Source organism: Oreochromis niloticus, linkage group LG16, assembly GCF_001858045.2.
Source record: "Oreochromis niloticus isolate F11D_XX linkage group LG16, O_niloticus_UMD_NMBU, whole genome shotgun sequence".
Lineage (NCBI taxonomy): Eukaryota > Metazoa > Chordata > Actinopteri > Cichliformes > Cichlidae > Oreochromis > Oreochromis niloticus.
The window spans coordinates 10,352,773-10,366,552 of NC_031987.2; the positions used below are offsets into that span (position 1 = coordinate 10,352,773).

The following is a 13,780-nucleotide window of genomic DNA, read 5'->3' on the forward strand; positions in this document are numbered from 1 at the left end:
ATGTGATAAACACAGCGAACAGCAGCTCAACCCACTAAATGGTGCTTAGATATGATTCTGCACATCCTATCCTGTGTTATCAGAGAACTGAGAGAGAAGCTGTTTGCTTGTTTAAATACGTGATTCAGCAAGCCTGCTAACCACTTAGACTTTTGATGCAATTTTGACTTCGAGACAAGGTCCTGACAATGTTCAGGTCACATTTGCTAATCGTAGTTTGACATAAAAACACTGCTTTCCTCTTTAAGCTGTATTTGCTATGAAGGCCACGTAGAAACGGAACAAAAGTAGCTGAAAGTTTGGAAATTGTGAATTGGTAACATTTCTCCAACAATGAAATGCACAGATATCGATACTGATCTATTCTTACATATTTTTCTTTCCCTTAGGCGTACCTTTAGAGCAGAATCTGCAGGATATAAATAAGGGAATCTTTAGAAAATGTGCCATCTAGTTTGACACCCTTTGCATAGCTGTGTCATGACTGAAGTGCCTGTGATAGTGAAAACGGCAAAGAATCCTTTCTTCCAGCTGAATTCATCCAGTCAGCATGTTTCATGGAAGAAGCAGGTGCTGTCACCGTTTAATCCACTGGATATTGCTGCCTCTATCGCTCTGGAATAGCAAGCATTGCCTAGGGGAAGAGCTCAAAGCTGAGCCGAATGTTTATTGGGCCTTAGCTGTGTTATTTTCTGCTTTGCGCTTTTTTGCGGGGGGTTTTCTGCCAGCACTTGTCGTTTTTGTGGGACTGATGGGGCTCGGCTTGCTTCATGGCCGTAGCCTGTTTGCATGCACATGATCACAAGCTGTAATATCATCCATCATGTGACGGGATTTTCACAGCAAGAATGGGCGATTCCAATTCACTCAACTGCCACTAGATATTTCCGTACACCAATATCAATTTGCATAGAAAATGGAACTGTAACTTTTCCAAGACTCGATCTCATCGCGCTCTGAGAGTTATTTGCCCAGAAGTCAGCGTGGAGATGAAGAATATCTGTTCACTTACACTGTTTCTATTACAAAGCAATATCTCCTGCTGCCATTACTCATTGTCTTTGATGGGCTGGAGCAATGTGTGGACAAGCTGTGCGTTCTAGGCGTCTAAGTCTTGGCTCTGGGATTGAACTGCGGTCTATTATTTGTATTTAAATCCCTGGTAGCGTGAGATGAAAAATCGATTTACATGCCTGGTGTAAAATAATAACATTTTAAGTTGGATGTTTTAAAGTTTTAATTAATTGATAGTCCTCTTTTTGTGATTTCTTAGCTATTTGTCCTTTAAATCCCTTTCTCCTCTTTGTGTTTCAGGCTTCTGAACAACAAAGCGCAGAGGAAGATGTAAGTGCCTCGTAGAGATCACAGCACTCGTCCTCCGAAACAAGTTCTCTGCTTCTATGACTGACTTTGATTTTGGCTCCTGTGCATTCACACCTTGGCAACAACTTGTATGCAAATACCTGCACGCATACCTCTCCCTGCCTGTTTTCTGTTCAGTTTTTTTATGATAAGCCCCATTATCTGTTGTGTCTGTCTAAGATGTAGTAGACAGACAGACGTCAGAAGCTTATGAAGTCAAAGTGGCAGAACTGTCTCGGAGAACAAAAAAGTTCATGTGCATGCGTCAGTACTGTTTTCATTTGATGGTTAAATGAAATGCTGCTAAAGATTTCACCCTTTTGTTTTTTTAAGGACTTTGCCAAGGACCGGTATGGTGTGTCAGCTATGGTCCAGTCCCAACAAAAGCTTGGTTAGTATGGGAGCTACTTTGTGCACTCATCGGAATTACATATCTGAAAGCGGAAATTGATTTGTATCGAAAAAGAAGACAAAACATCTTATTAGATTTTTATTAGATTTATATTGCCATATAGTCCCATTTCTCTCACGTGTAATGACAATTCGATGCTTCAACAACCTGTAAAAATGTCTAGTAAAACGGACATTTCACTCCTTTGAGTAGTTCCTCATGTTGCAGTGTGGAAATACTCAAATATGTTTCTGTGCTTGCCAACTTGATGGATCACTAACATTAGCAGGAATGTTTGGTTGTATCCTAAGTGATGTAAATGATGTAATGACAGGCTGACGTGATGGTTTATAAGCATATCAGAGTTTCTGTTGACCCAACGATAATATAGGGAGGCTTTATTATTGTAAATGTCATCGTCTGTGTGTCTTTATTTTATAATCTTACAGAACAACTTTATGATTTTGATAGCAGAGTCTGCGTAAATTTGAAACGGTGAAAGAAAGATCTGAATTTTTGATTATTTGTTCTTATTATTTATGAATGAATGAATAGTAAGACGATACCATAGATGCATTAAACACACAGACTCAGTTTCTATCTCTGATCCAGTAGCTTGGGAAACTTCAGTAGCATTATTAATAACATGGTGCGGGTATAACATTTTAGGTCTCCATCATAATGTAACAAATATATTTCTGATAATGAAATTAAAAACGATGACAAACTAAAAAATGAGTCAAGTCAGTGCTGGAAACAGGAACTAGCGCAAGACTACAGTTAAAAGTTAAAAGGTGACAGAAAAACAGGCTCGAGTGTAAAAACAAACAGAAAAAAGGCTAATCAAGATCATTGCCGGTGGCCCGGCTACTAAGCTGCCGTCAAAGACAAAAGATTCCAAGTCGGTTATACAACAGTGACGCAGGTTGGACACTTTTTGGGGAAAAACAGGTTAAGCATTGGTGCAGTGGTACAAAGTGTAAACTCTGCAGCATGTTTGTGTACACGATGACTTCCCAATCCAGAACTTCACAGTTGAGCTTTTGTCTGGCAGTCAGTCATACTGATTTAACACGATAACATCATGAAAAATGCTTTTGGTGTCATCTCTGGTCGCCATTTAAGCGATACTAGTGATAATAGCGGTAACGTATAATGTTTGATAAACGATAAACGAGGCAGCAGGCGGACCTGTTGATGTCGTCCATCTGTCTGGATGCACTTTCAGCTCCACTGGCAGCAAACAAAGTGGTGCCTCCCTCACCTGCATAGCAAGCTCAGCTACGAGGATGGAGCTGGAGCAGAGGTGGGGGCTGAAACCTGAGGGCTTTCATGTGGGTTGACAGAGTTCTCAGCCAACAGGGCGGCTCTGTTTTCTCTGGTGTAGCCTCGGTGTCTGCCTTCTCTGCTCACTGATAATGAAGAGTAAGCATGCCTCTGAGTAATACAGGTGAAACTAGAGTCAATTTGTCATAGAGCCCAAAGAGAGCAGACGAGTTAGACAGCTTTCGGCAAGTCTCCTAGTGTTTCTTATTTATTAGGCATGCCTGTAATTTGAGCATTTTATTGTCTGCACTTTTACACGTGCACAAGCATGCTCATTGGCTTTTCTTTCTGCCTTTGGGAGTATGTAGGGACGAGAGGGGAGGGATTCTTTGCACGCAGGTGGGGAAATGGAGGAAGCAAAGTCCTTTGAAGTAATAAAATATTTTGTGTGTGTGTGTTTGTGTGTGTGCGTGCGTGTGCGAGCCAGACAGGGAGTTGGTCCGGGTCCAAGACCTTACTCCTGAGAAAGCTGACCAGCTGATCTGGCTGCGCGCCCGAGTCCACACCAGCCGAGCCAAAGGTGAGATCACCTCCCCCTTTGTTCACCTTTTGTTTTTCTTTTGTTTTTTTGGCTCAGCGGCTTTCTTTTGTGTGAAAGACACAAACGGCCATGATTAGATGCCCCCTCAGCTAATCCGCCGTGAACTATACTGAAAAGTTTATAACATCTGCCCTAGGGTCATTTTTATTCACAGCAGCACTTTCTCTTCAAGATCAAACAGCAGTGCCATTTGGCTTTCACTTGGTGTTCCATTTCAAATGATGTAAATGACAGACATCGCTGTCTTTAGGTTCAACACTCGAGGCCCTGTGCCAGAAGAGAAGCATAAAGCTTTTATTGCAACATTATGCACCAAACACTCCCAGAGTAAAATGAGAATTTTAAAAGACTTTGCTCCTGTTTGTGAAATAATTTTTTTAAGATTGTGAGGCGTTACAAAGCCGATTTGTTTTTCCACTCTTTCCTTGTTAAGCAGATTGACAACCTGAAGGTGTTTTTGATATCACCGTCAGGCTAGCTTGTCACTGCCAACTGGAAGATCAGATAACCTGTCCCCCCTCAGTTCCAGATGCTGGCAGTCACGAAGCTTCTCTATTTGAATACAATAACCCTCTGAGCTTTGCCTGGTTATTGCTCCTCTCCATAAACAGCGAGGCTTTTACAAATAAACTAGAGTCTCTGTGATGTGTTTTGGGTTTTTTTTAACCATTTCCTTTAAAGATAACTTCCAGAATCAAGAGCCACTTCCTCTCCACTTGTGTCTTCATTTTCTGCTCGCTGTAGGATGTCCGTGTGAGCAGAATAACATCCTGAATTGTGTGAGATGAGGTACATCTGTTGGTGGGATTTTGGCATCACTATTATTTCCACCACCCGCCCTGTTCTCACAGGCAACAAACATCAAAGTAGCTGGGTGGTCTGATTATCTCCTGCCCTCAGTCTTTGTGGCTAACGTGTTTACACTCTTCCTAGGTCCCTGTATATGTTTGATAGGAAGGTAGCAATCAGCCTTTCTCCACACAGTGCTCTTCAAAGACAAGGCTCTGTTTGCAAATGTTTGACACTTCACCTGATCCCTACAGCTGTGAGACACTCATCTCAAGTCACACACACAGCCCTTTTGACTGAACAAACCTACTTAGCTTCAGACAGAGTGCCCAAGGTATTATTCTGACAAGGCTGTTATGCTTGCATTGTAAAAAGCGAGCTCTATCTATTGTTGTTTTGCTTTCAGGGAAGCAATGCTTCTTGGTCTTGCGTCAGCAGCAGTTTAACGTGCAGGCCCTGGTCGCAGTGGGGGATCGTGCCAGCAAGCAGATGGTCAAGTTTGCAGCAAAGTAAGTACCAAGACTGTTCTTCCTGTCGGAGAGGGCAGAAACAATGGTGGGAAAAAAAACCTTGGCCATAATGGTCCACTGATCCATTTTCACACGTCTGACTGAGGTGGAGGGCGGGGAAATCAATCATTTTTTCACTTGGCAGTAAAAGCTGGCTTTCAACAGGGCGGAATACAGCAGTGGCCTAATGGGGCAGTTCCTGTCAAGATGGCAGATACAGCTCCTTGGATCAGAGGAGGGAGAAATACTTAAGAGCCAAGAATCATTAGTCATGTTAGCAGCCAAACTGTAGCCCATTACTGGTAGTCGATGAATGGACATAACCATCCATGGATGTGCACTTTATTAAAAGAAACAAAAGGGGTATTGCTGATAGTGATGTTAGATTAGGCTCACATTAGAGGTTTGCAGCAGGGCTCATTTGTTTAAAAAAAAAAGACCCTTTTGGGATTTTAAATTGACACAAAAACTCTTTATGATGCACCTGATGTAATTTACTAAAATATGCAGTTCATTCATTAAAAAAAACAAACAGTTATTTTGAAGTACGCCCAGTATTTAGTGAATTTAACAGGGAAGAACTTAATTATCACATAATACTTAAATGGCATCTTCTTAGACATTGCTAAATTAAGCAAAAGGTAACACCCACGACTGTAATCTGCAAGATTGAAATGACAGTTAAGACATGGGATAACACTGATCTTAAGCAATGCAGGGATTGCAGTAATGAATGTGTATGTGTGTGGGGTTTGTTTTGTTTTTTTTAAGTGTAGCTACTATTCAGTTGCACAAGTGTGATGGTCTGATAGGCTTAAAACATTCTTAAACATGTGAGGCTTATAAGTTGGCATGAGACGATTTGATTGAAAACTGCCAAACGTCTTTGGAGTGTCGTCAGCCTCCGTAACTGTTCGAGACGGTGACCTCATTGGCAGCGGGCGCTGCTCACGCTGCATTTCCCCAGAGTTATTCCTACCTTGATCCTTGATCCACCCTTGAATACATTCAAAACAGTCTGTTGTATTAGACTACACAACTAACCGCTGAACAAATATTCATTTCATGTAATACTTGTGATAACATTGGCTTTCTTTTGCTACGGTTTGTTGAAAACACGAGACTTGATGAAAGATGTAAGTAATGAACGTTGGTTTTAATGTACACAGCTGTCTGAGCTGTATGTAAACAAGTCGGAGCTGCTAAATGTTTGATGACAGGCAGCATGTGCCTAAATTACCATTTGACACGCACGCATTATGTTCATGTTTTCAGAGATGAGGCCCTGAGATCTCTGCGTAAGTTTGTTGCGGTATCATGAGGTTCAGGGGAAATTTAACCCAGGCACAGGCAAATTTTTTCTAATGAAGTCAAAGTCACTGCTGCTTACACCAGAGTTTTGACCTTAACTTTGTAAAAAGTATCAACAACTCCTGACACAGCCACAGTTCCTCTTTATAGTCACTGAGCTGGCCTTTTTCTTGCCGCTGTTGTAATATGGCATTGGGGCTTTCAAAATAGCTCCAAAGACAGGCAGAAAGGGGTCTGCAGCTCCAAACTGTAAGTAATTTCCTTAAAGCCTCAACATTTGAACCCCTGACAGATGAAATGAATAACACCAACCATGTATTTAAAATTCAATTGCTGTGGTAATCCCTGGTATACTACACTGAAATGTTTAACATCCACACCAACACTCCCTGACAGCAGCAGCCTCCTTCATTAGGACGGTGTGTACTGAAACTGCCCCAGAACACCCCAAGCAACACTACAAAAAAGCCAAGGGTTTAGCCTGACCATAAAAAAAGCTCAAGAGGATGCTCTGAAAAATGCTTGAGCCACAGAGTCGCCACAGAACCGAACATCCAGGTCCCAAAAACCACACGAGCTCCTGTAGAGTGTACATGTGCCCCAGTGGGACTGAGCTGTGTGGGCAGCTTATAGGGGACCTACACAATACTTGGCAATTTTTTTTTGTTTTTTTTTATGTTTTGAAAATGGGGGTACGTCAAAAGATGGTGCCTTTTTCTATATATAAATTTATATATAAATAGTGTTCCCCTTGCACTTTGACATATTTTTGTAACCAGTGATTTCTTTTATGTGCAGCACTTCCTCAGTCTTGTTCTGCATTGTTGTGGTCGGACAGTTGGATTGTTTTGCAATCTTACACCACCTGACAGCCTAACACCACAGCAAGTGAAAGTGATGACATGGTTGTCAGGACAACACCATCTTACATCAAAACTAAACAACAGCAAAGTCATACCACTTTGCAGTCGCTTACCAAGCAGGTTTCCAAAACAACATTGTTGCTGTGCTTCTGTTTTTAGATGTATCTCTAAGAACAGGTGGCACTATCACTCCTGTAGCTTTGTGGTGCACATTTAGTTTCAGACAGTTTCAGTGGTCTGATGATTGACAAGCTGATTGAGACCCTGGATTACAAGTAAATCCCCTCATAACTGCTCTAAGGGCGGAGATTGCATTGCTGAGAATCCCCTTACTTGTATTGCATGTCCAAGTGATCATCCGTCCATTCTCACAGTTTAATTAAGTGATCTTCTGCCTGTGCTCAACCTTTACTCTCAAGTACCTCTCAAGTGCTGAATGTAGAGCAGCGAAGAAATTGTGGCTGAGCTCTGAAATGGAATAACATGTCAGTTGTTTGCTGTGGAGTTGGTCAGTTTAATTCAGAGCGCTTTTTAAAACTGTTGGTTGCTTTTTTTGTGAATGGCACTACTTTGTGATGATGCACTGTACCTGGATGTTGAAGCGAGATCGATCAACTGCAGATCAGACAATAAACGACGGAGGCTCCAGAAAAGTGCAATCGAACGATGAGTTTTATTAACACAGAAGAACAACCATCAGCATATGGCTTATTTGCTCTGATAAAAATACACTGGGTTCTGGTTTTATAGCATAGAGGATCACACCCCCACATACACGTCAATACAGGTCAAAAATACATTATGTCCACTCATTGTTTACAGACAAGGGTACATCTTGTACATCTCTAATAACTATAAACAGACATATAACTTCTCTTTTTGATAACACCTTCCTTTTAAAGTAATAACTTCAAGCTTCAGGGTCTCTAAGGGCTAATAATGGACCCTCGTCATCAATCACTAAGTAGACTGAATTGGCACAGGTCTCAAATAAGAAGCAGAAGACACTTGGGCCTTCGCTCAGGCCTGCTACTAGATTTATGTGTATTGTAAGCATGCATGCAATTAACCTGCTATGTTCTCATCTTCCCTCAACATGTATCACCTGGACACTCTCACCAGTGAAGCTTAAAACCCTCTTGGATGGAACATCAACTCTAAACAAGCACAGATATGCAATGTGTATAAAATGAACTAAACCTGTGAATAGAATGAATGTGATGACAAACATATTCAATGCAATATGAACCCTGTAAGAAATATTACTGATAAAATAATACTGTAAAACATGTTATTAATACATTCATCATAAGGCAGATTATATGATAGCAATAAAAGAATCTCTAAATCCCAACAATGTACACAGATTTGGATTTTAAAACTGACTCGCAGGGTTCTTAAATCACTTTAGAGGCAGAGTAAGGGACACTTATGTTAAAAACTAGTTATTTTTCATAATTGTTGTGTGGCCGGGGAAGGGTACGTGTCATCACCTGATGGGGGTTATTTATTTATTACTTTATTTAACAAGGAAAAACCCATTGAGATTTAAAATCTAATTTACAAGGATGACCTGTAAATGAGATTCTCTTTCCTCTGAGGTCATTGACAGGAGGCGAGAATCCTCCTTTTTTAATGCTGATATGAGGACATTTAGAGTGATATGCTGATTTTACTGTTGGTTCTCAGGGTTCAAAGTGGTATTATAAGTTGATACATGTTATAACTTTGAAGCTGTAGAAATCTGGAAGAGACTATAGCCAGGAATTTAATGCTGTAGCACTTGTTCAGTCAGTTAAAGTTAGAGGCAGTTTGGAGGCAGCCTTGTCGAACCAGTCAGCTTGTCCTTCCTGGATCACTGATTCGAGCGCTCGCTCCCTTTTCTCCTTCCTTCTTGTGTTGAATGAATCTGTTTCTGTTGGTGTGCGCTCAGTGTGTTGTCATTAGACTTTTGTCCTGCAGCGGAGGTTATTAATGTGGGGATTTATTTATCTAGCTGATCTCCGACTGGAGGGGATTGGGTCTGGTGGCAGCTGTCGTGGGGCCGAAGGGACGGCGGTACCCCAGCGTTCGGTCCCTCATTACTGCTTTGTAATGAGAACGAGTGGTGGATTACAGCGGGTTTCCCATCTGGCCGTTTGCTGTGAGACAGTGGGCGTTGTACCTCAGATGTTACTTTGGGTTTCAGTGAGGAGCTTGTGCAAGGGGATGCTGCACTGTTTTTTAAAACTGATTATAAGGAAATTAGAAAGGGTTCCCCTGGTATGCTGTGGCTTACATGAGGGAAATTCTTACCCCAGCTCTCAAAGTCAAAGAGTTTTTGTAGTAGAGCTGGGTACTTTCCAGGAGCTGTAGTATGAGGCAAGTTTTATCAAAGCTAACAAATCCCCCCTCGAGCCCCAGCGCTGGTGTTTGTTTATTTTTCCTTTGTGACTGAAATTATTGTTCCAATAAGAAAGTTAAGATTGTGCACATTGCTATAATTTATCGTTCCAGCTGAGTTAAAAACTGTTGTTGAATTGCTTAGCTGTTTGATATGGACAGAGTCTCACCCAGGTCTTTAAATAAACACCTTTTGAAAAAATAATGTGGTGATAGAAATTTCACCACATGGGGCCTAAAATTAATTTTAGTGGGTAAAATGGTTTTGCAGGTGTTTTTTGTTTTGTTTTCTTCCCTTGTAAGATAAACATTCACCAACATTTGTTTAAAAAAACATGAAAAAGATGAAAATAATAGCATATTCTGCCTTGCTGCAGCCTGTTAATTTGAATCTAATGTAGTCTCACATTCACGATTGTTATGAACAGGGCAACGTGGTTTCTTACGCCACAAGCTCTTGCGGTATGTCAATTAGCCCATATGCAAATATCAGTGCTGTTTTTATTTTTAAACACATGAGGGGGGAAAAAACCCTTAAAAAACCTACCACCCAGTCAAAAATCACTCACCCATATACCCCGCACTATCCTCGGTGCATAAAAGCATGAAAAATGTAAAAACGTGTCTACAAGCATTGCACATACTTTAACGGATATGTGGTTTTCACAGTTACTCGTCTTTCCAAACAGATAAATCTGTTTTGTAACCAGCGTGCATCACTTACACTTTCCTCCCCCTGAATGTTTCCACCAGCATCACCAAGGAGAGCATCGTCGATGTGGAGGCGATAGTGAGGAAAGTGGAGCAGAAGATCGAGAGCTGTTCCCAGCAGGACGTCGAGCTCCACGTTGAAAGGGTTGGCACTTTCACTGCAGTCATTAATGGGCACTTCTTAGCAGACAGACATGTAAACATAGAGAAGATAATACAGTTGGTTTTAAAGCCGCAGATGTCTCCTACACATATAAATAAAAATACCAGAGGTTGTATATTTTGCCTCCCAGCACATGCAGTGCGTACGCACCCAGACAATGGAGCATCCATAATTCATGTTATTCAAGCAGGTACCAAAGAGGTTTTCACTGTAGTGCATTGACCATTTAACTCTTCCTTTTAAACTGTTGATTTAACGCAGTATCTGAGCTTTAAGTAACATCCATTTTATTTATATGCCAAGAAAATGTAACAAAAGTCACCTCAAGGCTCCTTTTTACTCTTATGTACTGCACTGCAAAAGAATTTGATGTAGTGAATGCATCAAATGTTGGTGAATGGGACGAGATTGTCTCTGCTATGATGGCCAATGTAAATGAAAAACATAAAAACACAAAACAACAGTTGTCAGGCATGGTTAGCAGCAGCACGTAGGTGATTTTCTCACACACTGATGAGGTTTTAACAGATGCAGCTTTTAGGCCCTTTCATTTTCACCTTCTTCGCCTGTTTCTGGAGTCCAGGGACTTTCCATTGTCTCAGCATCGAATAAAAACATCGGTGGTTTGTCACACTTTTACATTTTTTTGATTTTTATCTGTTTCCCTTCTCAGATTTTTGTCATCAGCCAGGCTGAGCCTCGTCTCCCACTGCAGCTGGAGGATGCTGTCAGGCCTGATGGAGAGGGAGAAGAGGTGAGGATGAATGGGGTGATGGATGAGGGGCTGTGGAAAGCGTACTTTGCCCAAAGTCAAAGTGCAGTCAGAGTATTAGCCAAGTAATTATTATTCATTTGGACATCATTTTAGGTATCTTAAAAACTTCTAAAAGCAGACTCTCATTGTAAAAAGACCAAGGCCTGATAGTTACTGTGTGTGTGTGAGAGTCCATTCACTGTCATGGAGTGCACAGATGGGTTTGGTCTGACTACACAATGAATATAAAATAATGAACAATTATGTCCGTTTTTATCTGAATACTTTATATCAAAAGCAAAATGGAAACGCATTCTGTGCATGCTGAGATCTAACGGCGCTCTTTCAGTGAGACTGTTTTCAGTGAGGAGAATGGAGATTTGTGTGTTTGGCAGAGTCAAGGATTGGCTGATTAAACCTAATCACCTTGTTTGAATCACCCTCCTCATGCAAATGGTGATTTCATCGCACAGTGTTTATAAGAGCCGGCTGCCAGTGTTGAGGGAGTTCTCTGAATTGCAATTAAGGAATTGTGCAGTGATGCAGAATCATTCAAGAAAATCATGAAGCATTTAAAAAGCCATTCTTTTTCCTAGCTGCAGTATAGGTGGTTAGAAATACATGTAAACCTTTGAGGCTGCTGGTTTAGCAGCACCAAAAAACGATGGCTAAACGGAATTCCAGCTCAAATCATTTGGCTCTGTTTCCTGATTCATTCCAAAAAATGATTATTCTAGTATAGAGGATCAGCCTCAGCTCCAAGATTCGCAAAGTGGAAATGTTGAATTTTTCAATAATAACATTCCTGATGTAGCCGTTGAATTGGCTTAACGCATAAAACGGCAGGATGGCATTTTTTCGTAGCTTTAGATCCATCATATCTGCTGTGGAATTATATGTCACACTGTAGATGCATGCACATTAATATGAGTCTCATCAATACCAAAGACAGCTGAGGGCCCATCATTGTTTATCCAGTAAGCTAATATCTGCAGCTGTAGCAGCGTCTCAGGTGTTTTCTGTTGGGATTCAGCATGTCAGTCACACACTTGTAGCAACACCTGCTTTCCCCAGAGACACTTGCCTCAACAGCCCTGTCTGTCTAACTGTCTGCCCATCTAACACTTTGTCCCTCTGCGTGTGGCTGTTTGGAGCAGGATGTGGCTACACAGGCTATTAGCTCAAACCCCTGTGGGTCTTCTCAGGAAGCCTGACATCCACGACCCTGGAAGGAGCGGTTCTTCCTGTGATGAAACATTTACTTTTTCAGTTGTTACCTTTTTCCTTTATATTCTTTTTGTCCCGTTCTCCCACATTGCAGGTGTCTTTTATTGCACTTGACTCTGTTATACTCACTGAGCTAAGTAGGTAGATGTGGTAAAGCTGCAGGAGAATGGTAGTTTTGCATTGTTCCCAGGAAGGTTTTTGCAGACTGATTGCATTGTTTTAGGTTTGCAAGCTGTCAATAGCTTTAAAGCTAAAAATGATTTGTATTTCTTTCTTCTTCTTTTTTTTTGTTATAGTTTTTCCCTGTGAGTTGTGAAAAGCCTCTAAAATGCTTCCATAACACTGACGGCAAACACTCCTGTGTGAAGAGAAGGAGATGAATAGTAATGATTTTTAATATTTCATAGGCTGCGGAGGTTTTGGTAAGATGAATGTGGTCTTTTTGTGTTTGTTTTCAGGAAGGGAGAGCCACAGTTAACCAGGACACCAGGCTGGACAACAGAGTGATTGATCTCAGGGTAAGTTTCTATCATCTGTGACCATGTGAGTCTGTGAGAATTCGCATTTGGTTTGATAAATGTAATATTGCAGTTGATTAATGATGAGGTTTTAGCTGTATTAAGCTAAGATGTTCGTAAAGATTTTAAATTTAAGAGGCCTTCTCACTATGATGCTTTATGGGTGCTTCCTTTGTGAGGATGTCCTCCCCGAAGGCTTGGGGTTGCCTCAATGTCTCCCTGGAATAGTTGGGTGAAATACATGGATTTAAAAAAAGAAAAAAGTATTGCCATTATAACAACAATAATTTTACAGCTTACATTCTGTGTCTTAGTACAGAAAACTTCTACTGCAAATGTAGGCTGTTGGAGAGTGAATGTAAAATATTTGTGAAGGAGTGCAAACAACAAACCAGCGCACCTCTAAAAGTGAAAGAGAAAAGGCTGTGATTTAGTGGGCTGGTGATATGAATCTTCTGCAGTGCTGGGAGATGTGCTAAACTTATGCGAGCAGCAGAAGACACTAAGCCGCAAAGTGTCTCATTGTTTTGATATGTTCCTCCCACATGGAAGATACGACTGGCAGGAAGGCAGCAACACCACAGCACAGAGCCACTTTGTTCACAAGCTTCACAACAACACCTGCTTCTGCAGCACTGTGCACTTTGAGCTCATGGACTTGGGTCTGTCATCAGTTTTGCTCTTAAGAGCCTGCTGAAGCTATAAAGTGCTTCCCACACTGGCAAACTCTTCAGAAGGGAACCATAAAACGCCTCTGATAATTATGTAGTTCACATGAAACTCCATTCCTAACTTGAACATTTTTAAAGTTTAAAAGTTTACTTTTAGATTTAAAAGACGGCTGGACTTGCAGACAGTTTCAGACTGTCATCCGGACGTGCTGGCTGATGTAGAATAGAGTCCAAACAAATCCTCTAACACTAGTGCTCCCAT

The 13,780-nt window shown here is 41.2% G+C and overlaps 2 protein-coding genes across 2 annotated transcripts in view; both read left to right on the forward strand.

Annotated features, from left to right (window-relative positions):
• LOC106097784 (serine/threonine-protein kinase pim-1) overlaps positions 1–13,780 on the forward strand; it is a 459,832-nt gene that overhangs the window by 370,048 nt on the left and 76,004 nt on the right. The window lies entirely within an intron of this gene.
• Positions 1–13,780, forward strand: part of dars1 (aspartyl-tRNA synthetase 1) — a 32,413-nt gene that overhangs the window by 8,462 nt on the left and 10,171 nt on the right. The window contains exons 3-9 of the mRNA XM_003445400.5: positions 1,315–1,344; positions 1,696–1,753; positions 3,507–3,599; positions 4,816–4,918; positions 10,228–10,330; positions 11,022–11,102; positions 12,788–12,847. Of these exons, the coding sequence (XP_003445448.1) occupies positions 1,315–1,344; positions 1,696–1,753; positions 3,507–3,599; positions 4,816–4,918; positions 10,228–10,330; positions 11,022–11,102; positions 12,788–12,847 (528 nt within the window). The remainder of the gene's footprint in view (positions 1–1,314; positions 1,345–1,695; positions 1,754–3,506; positions 3,600–4,815; positions 4,919–10,227; positions 10,331–11,021; positions 11,103–12,787; positions 12,848–13,780) is intronic.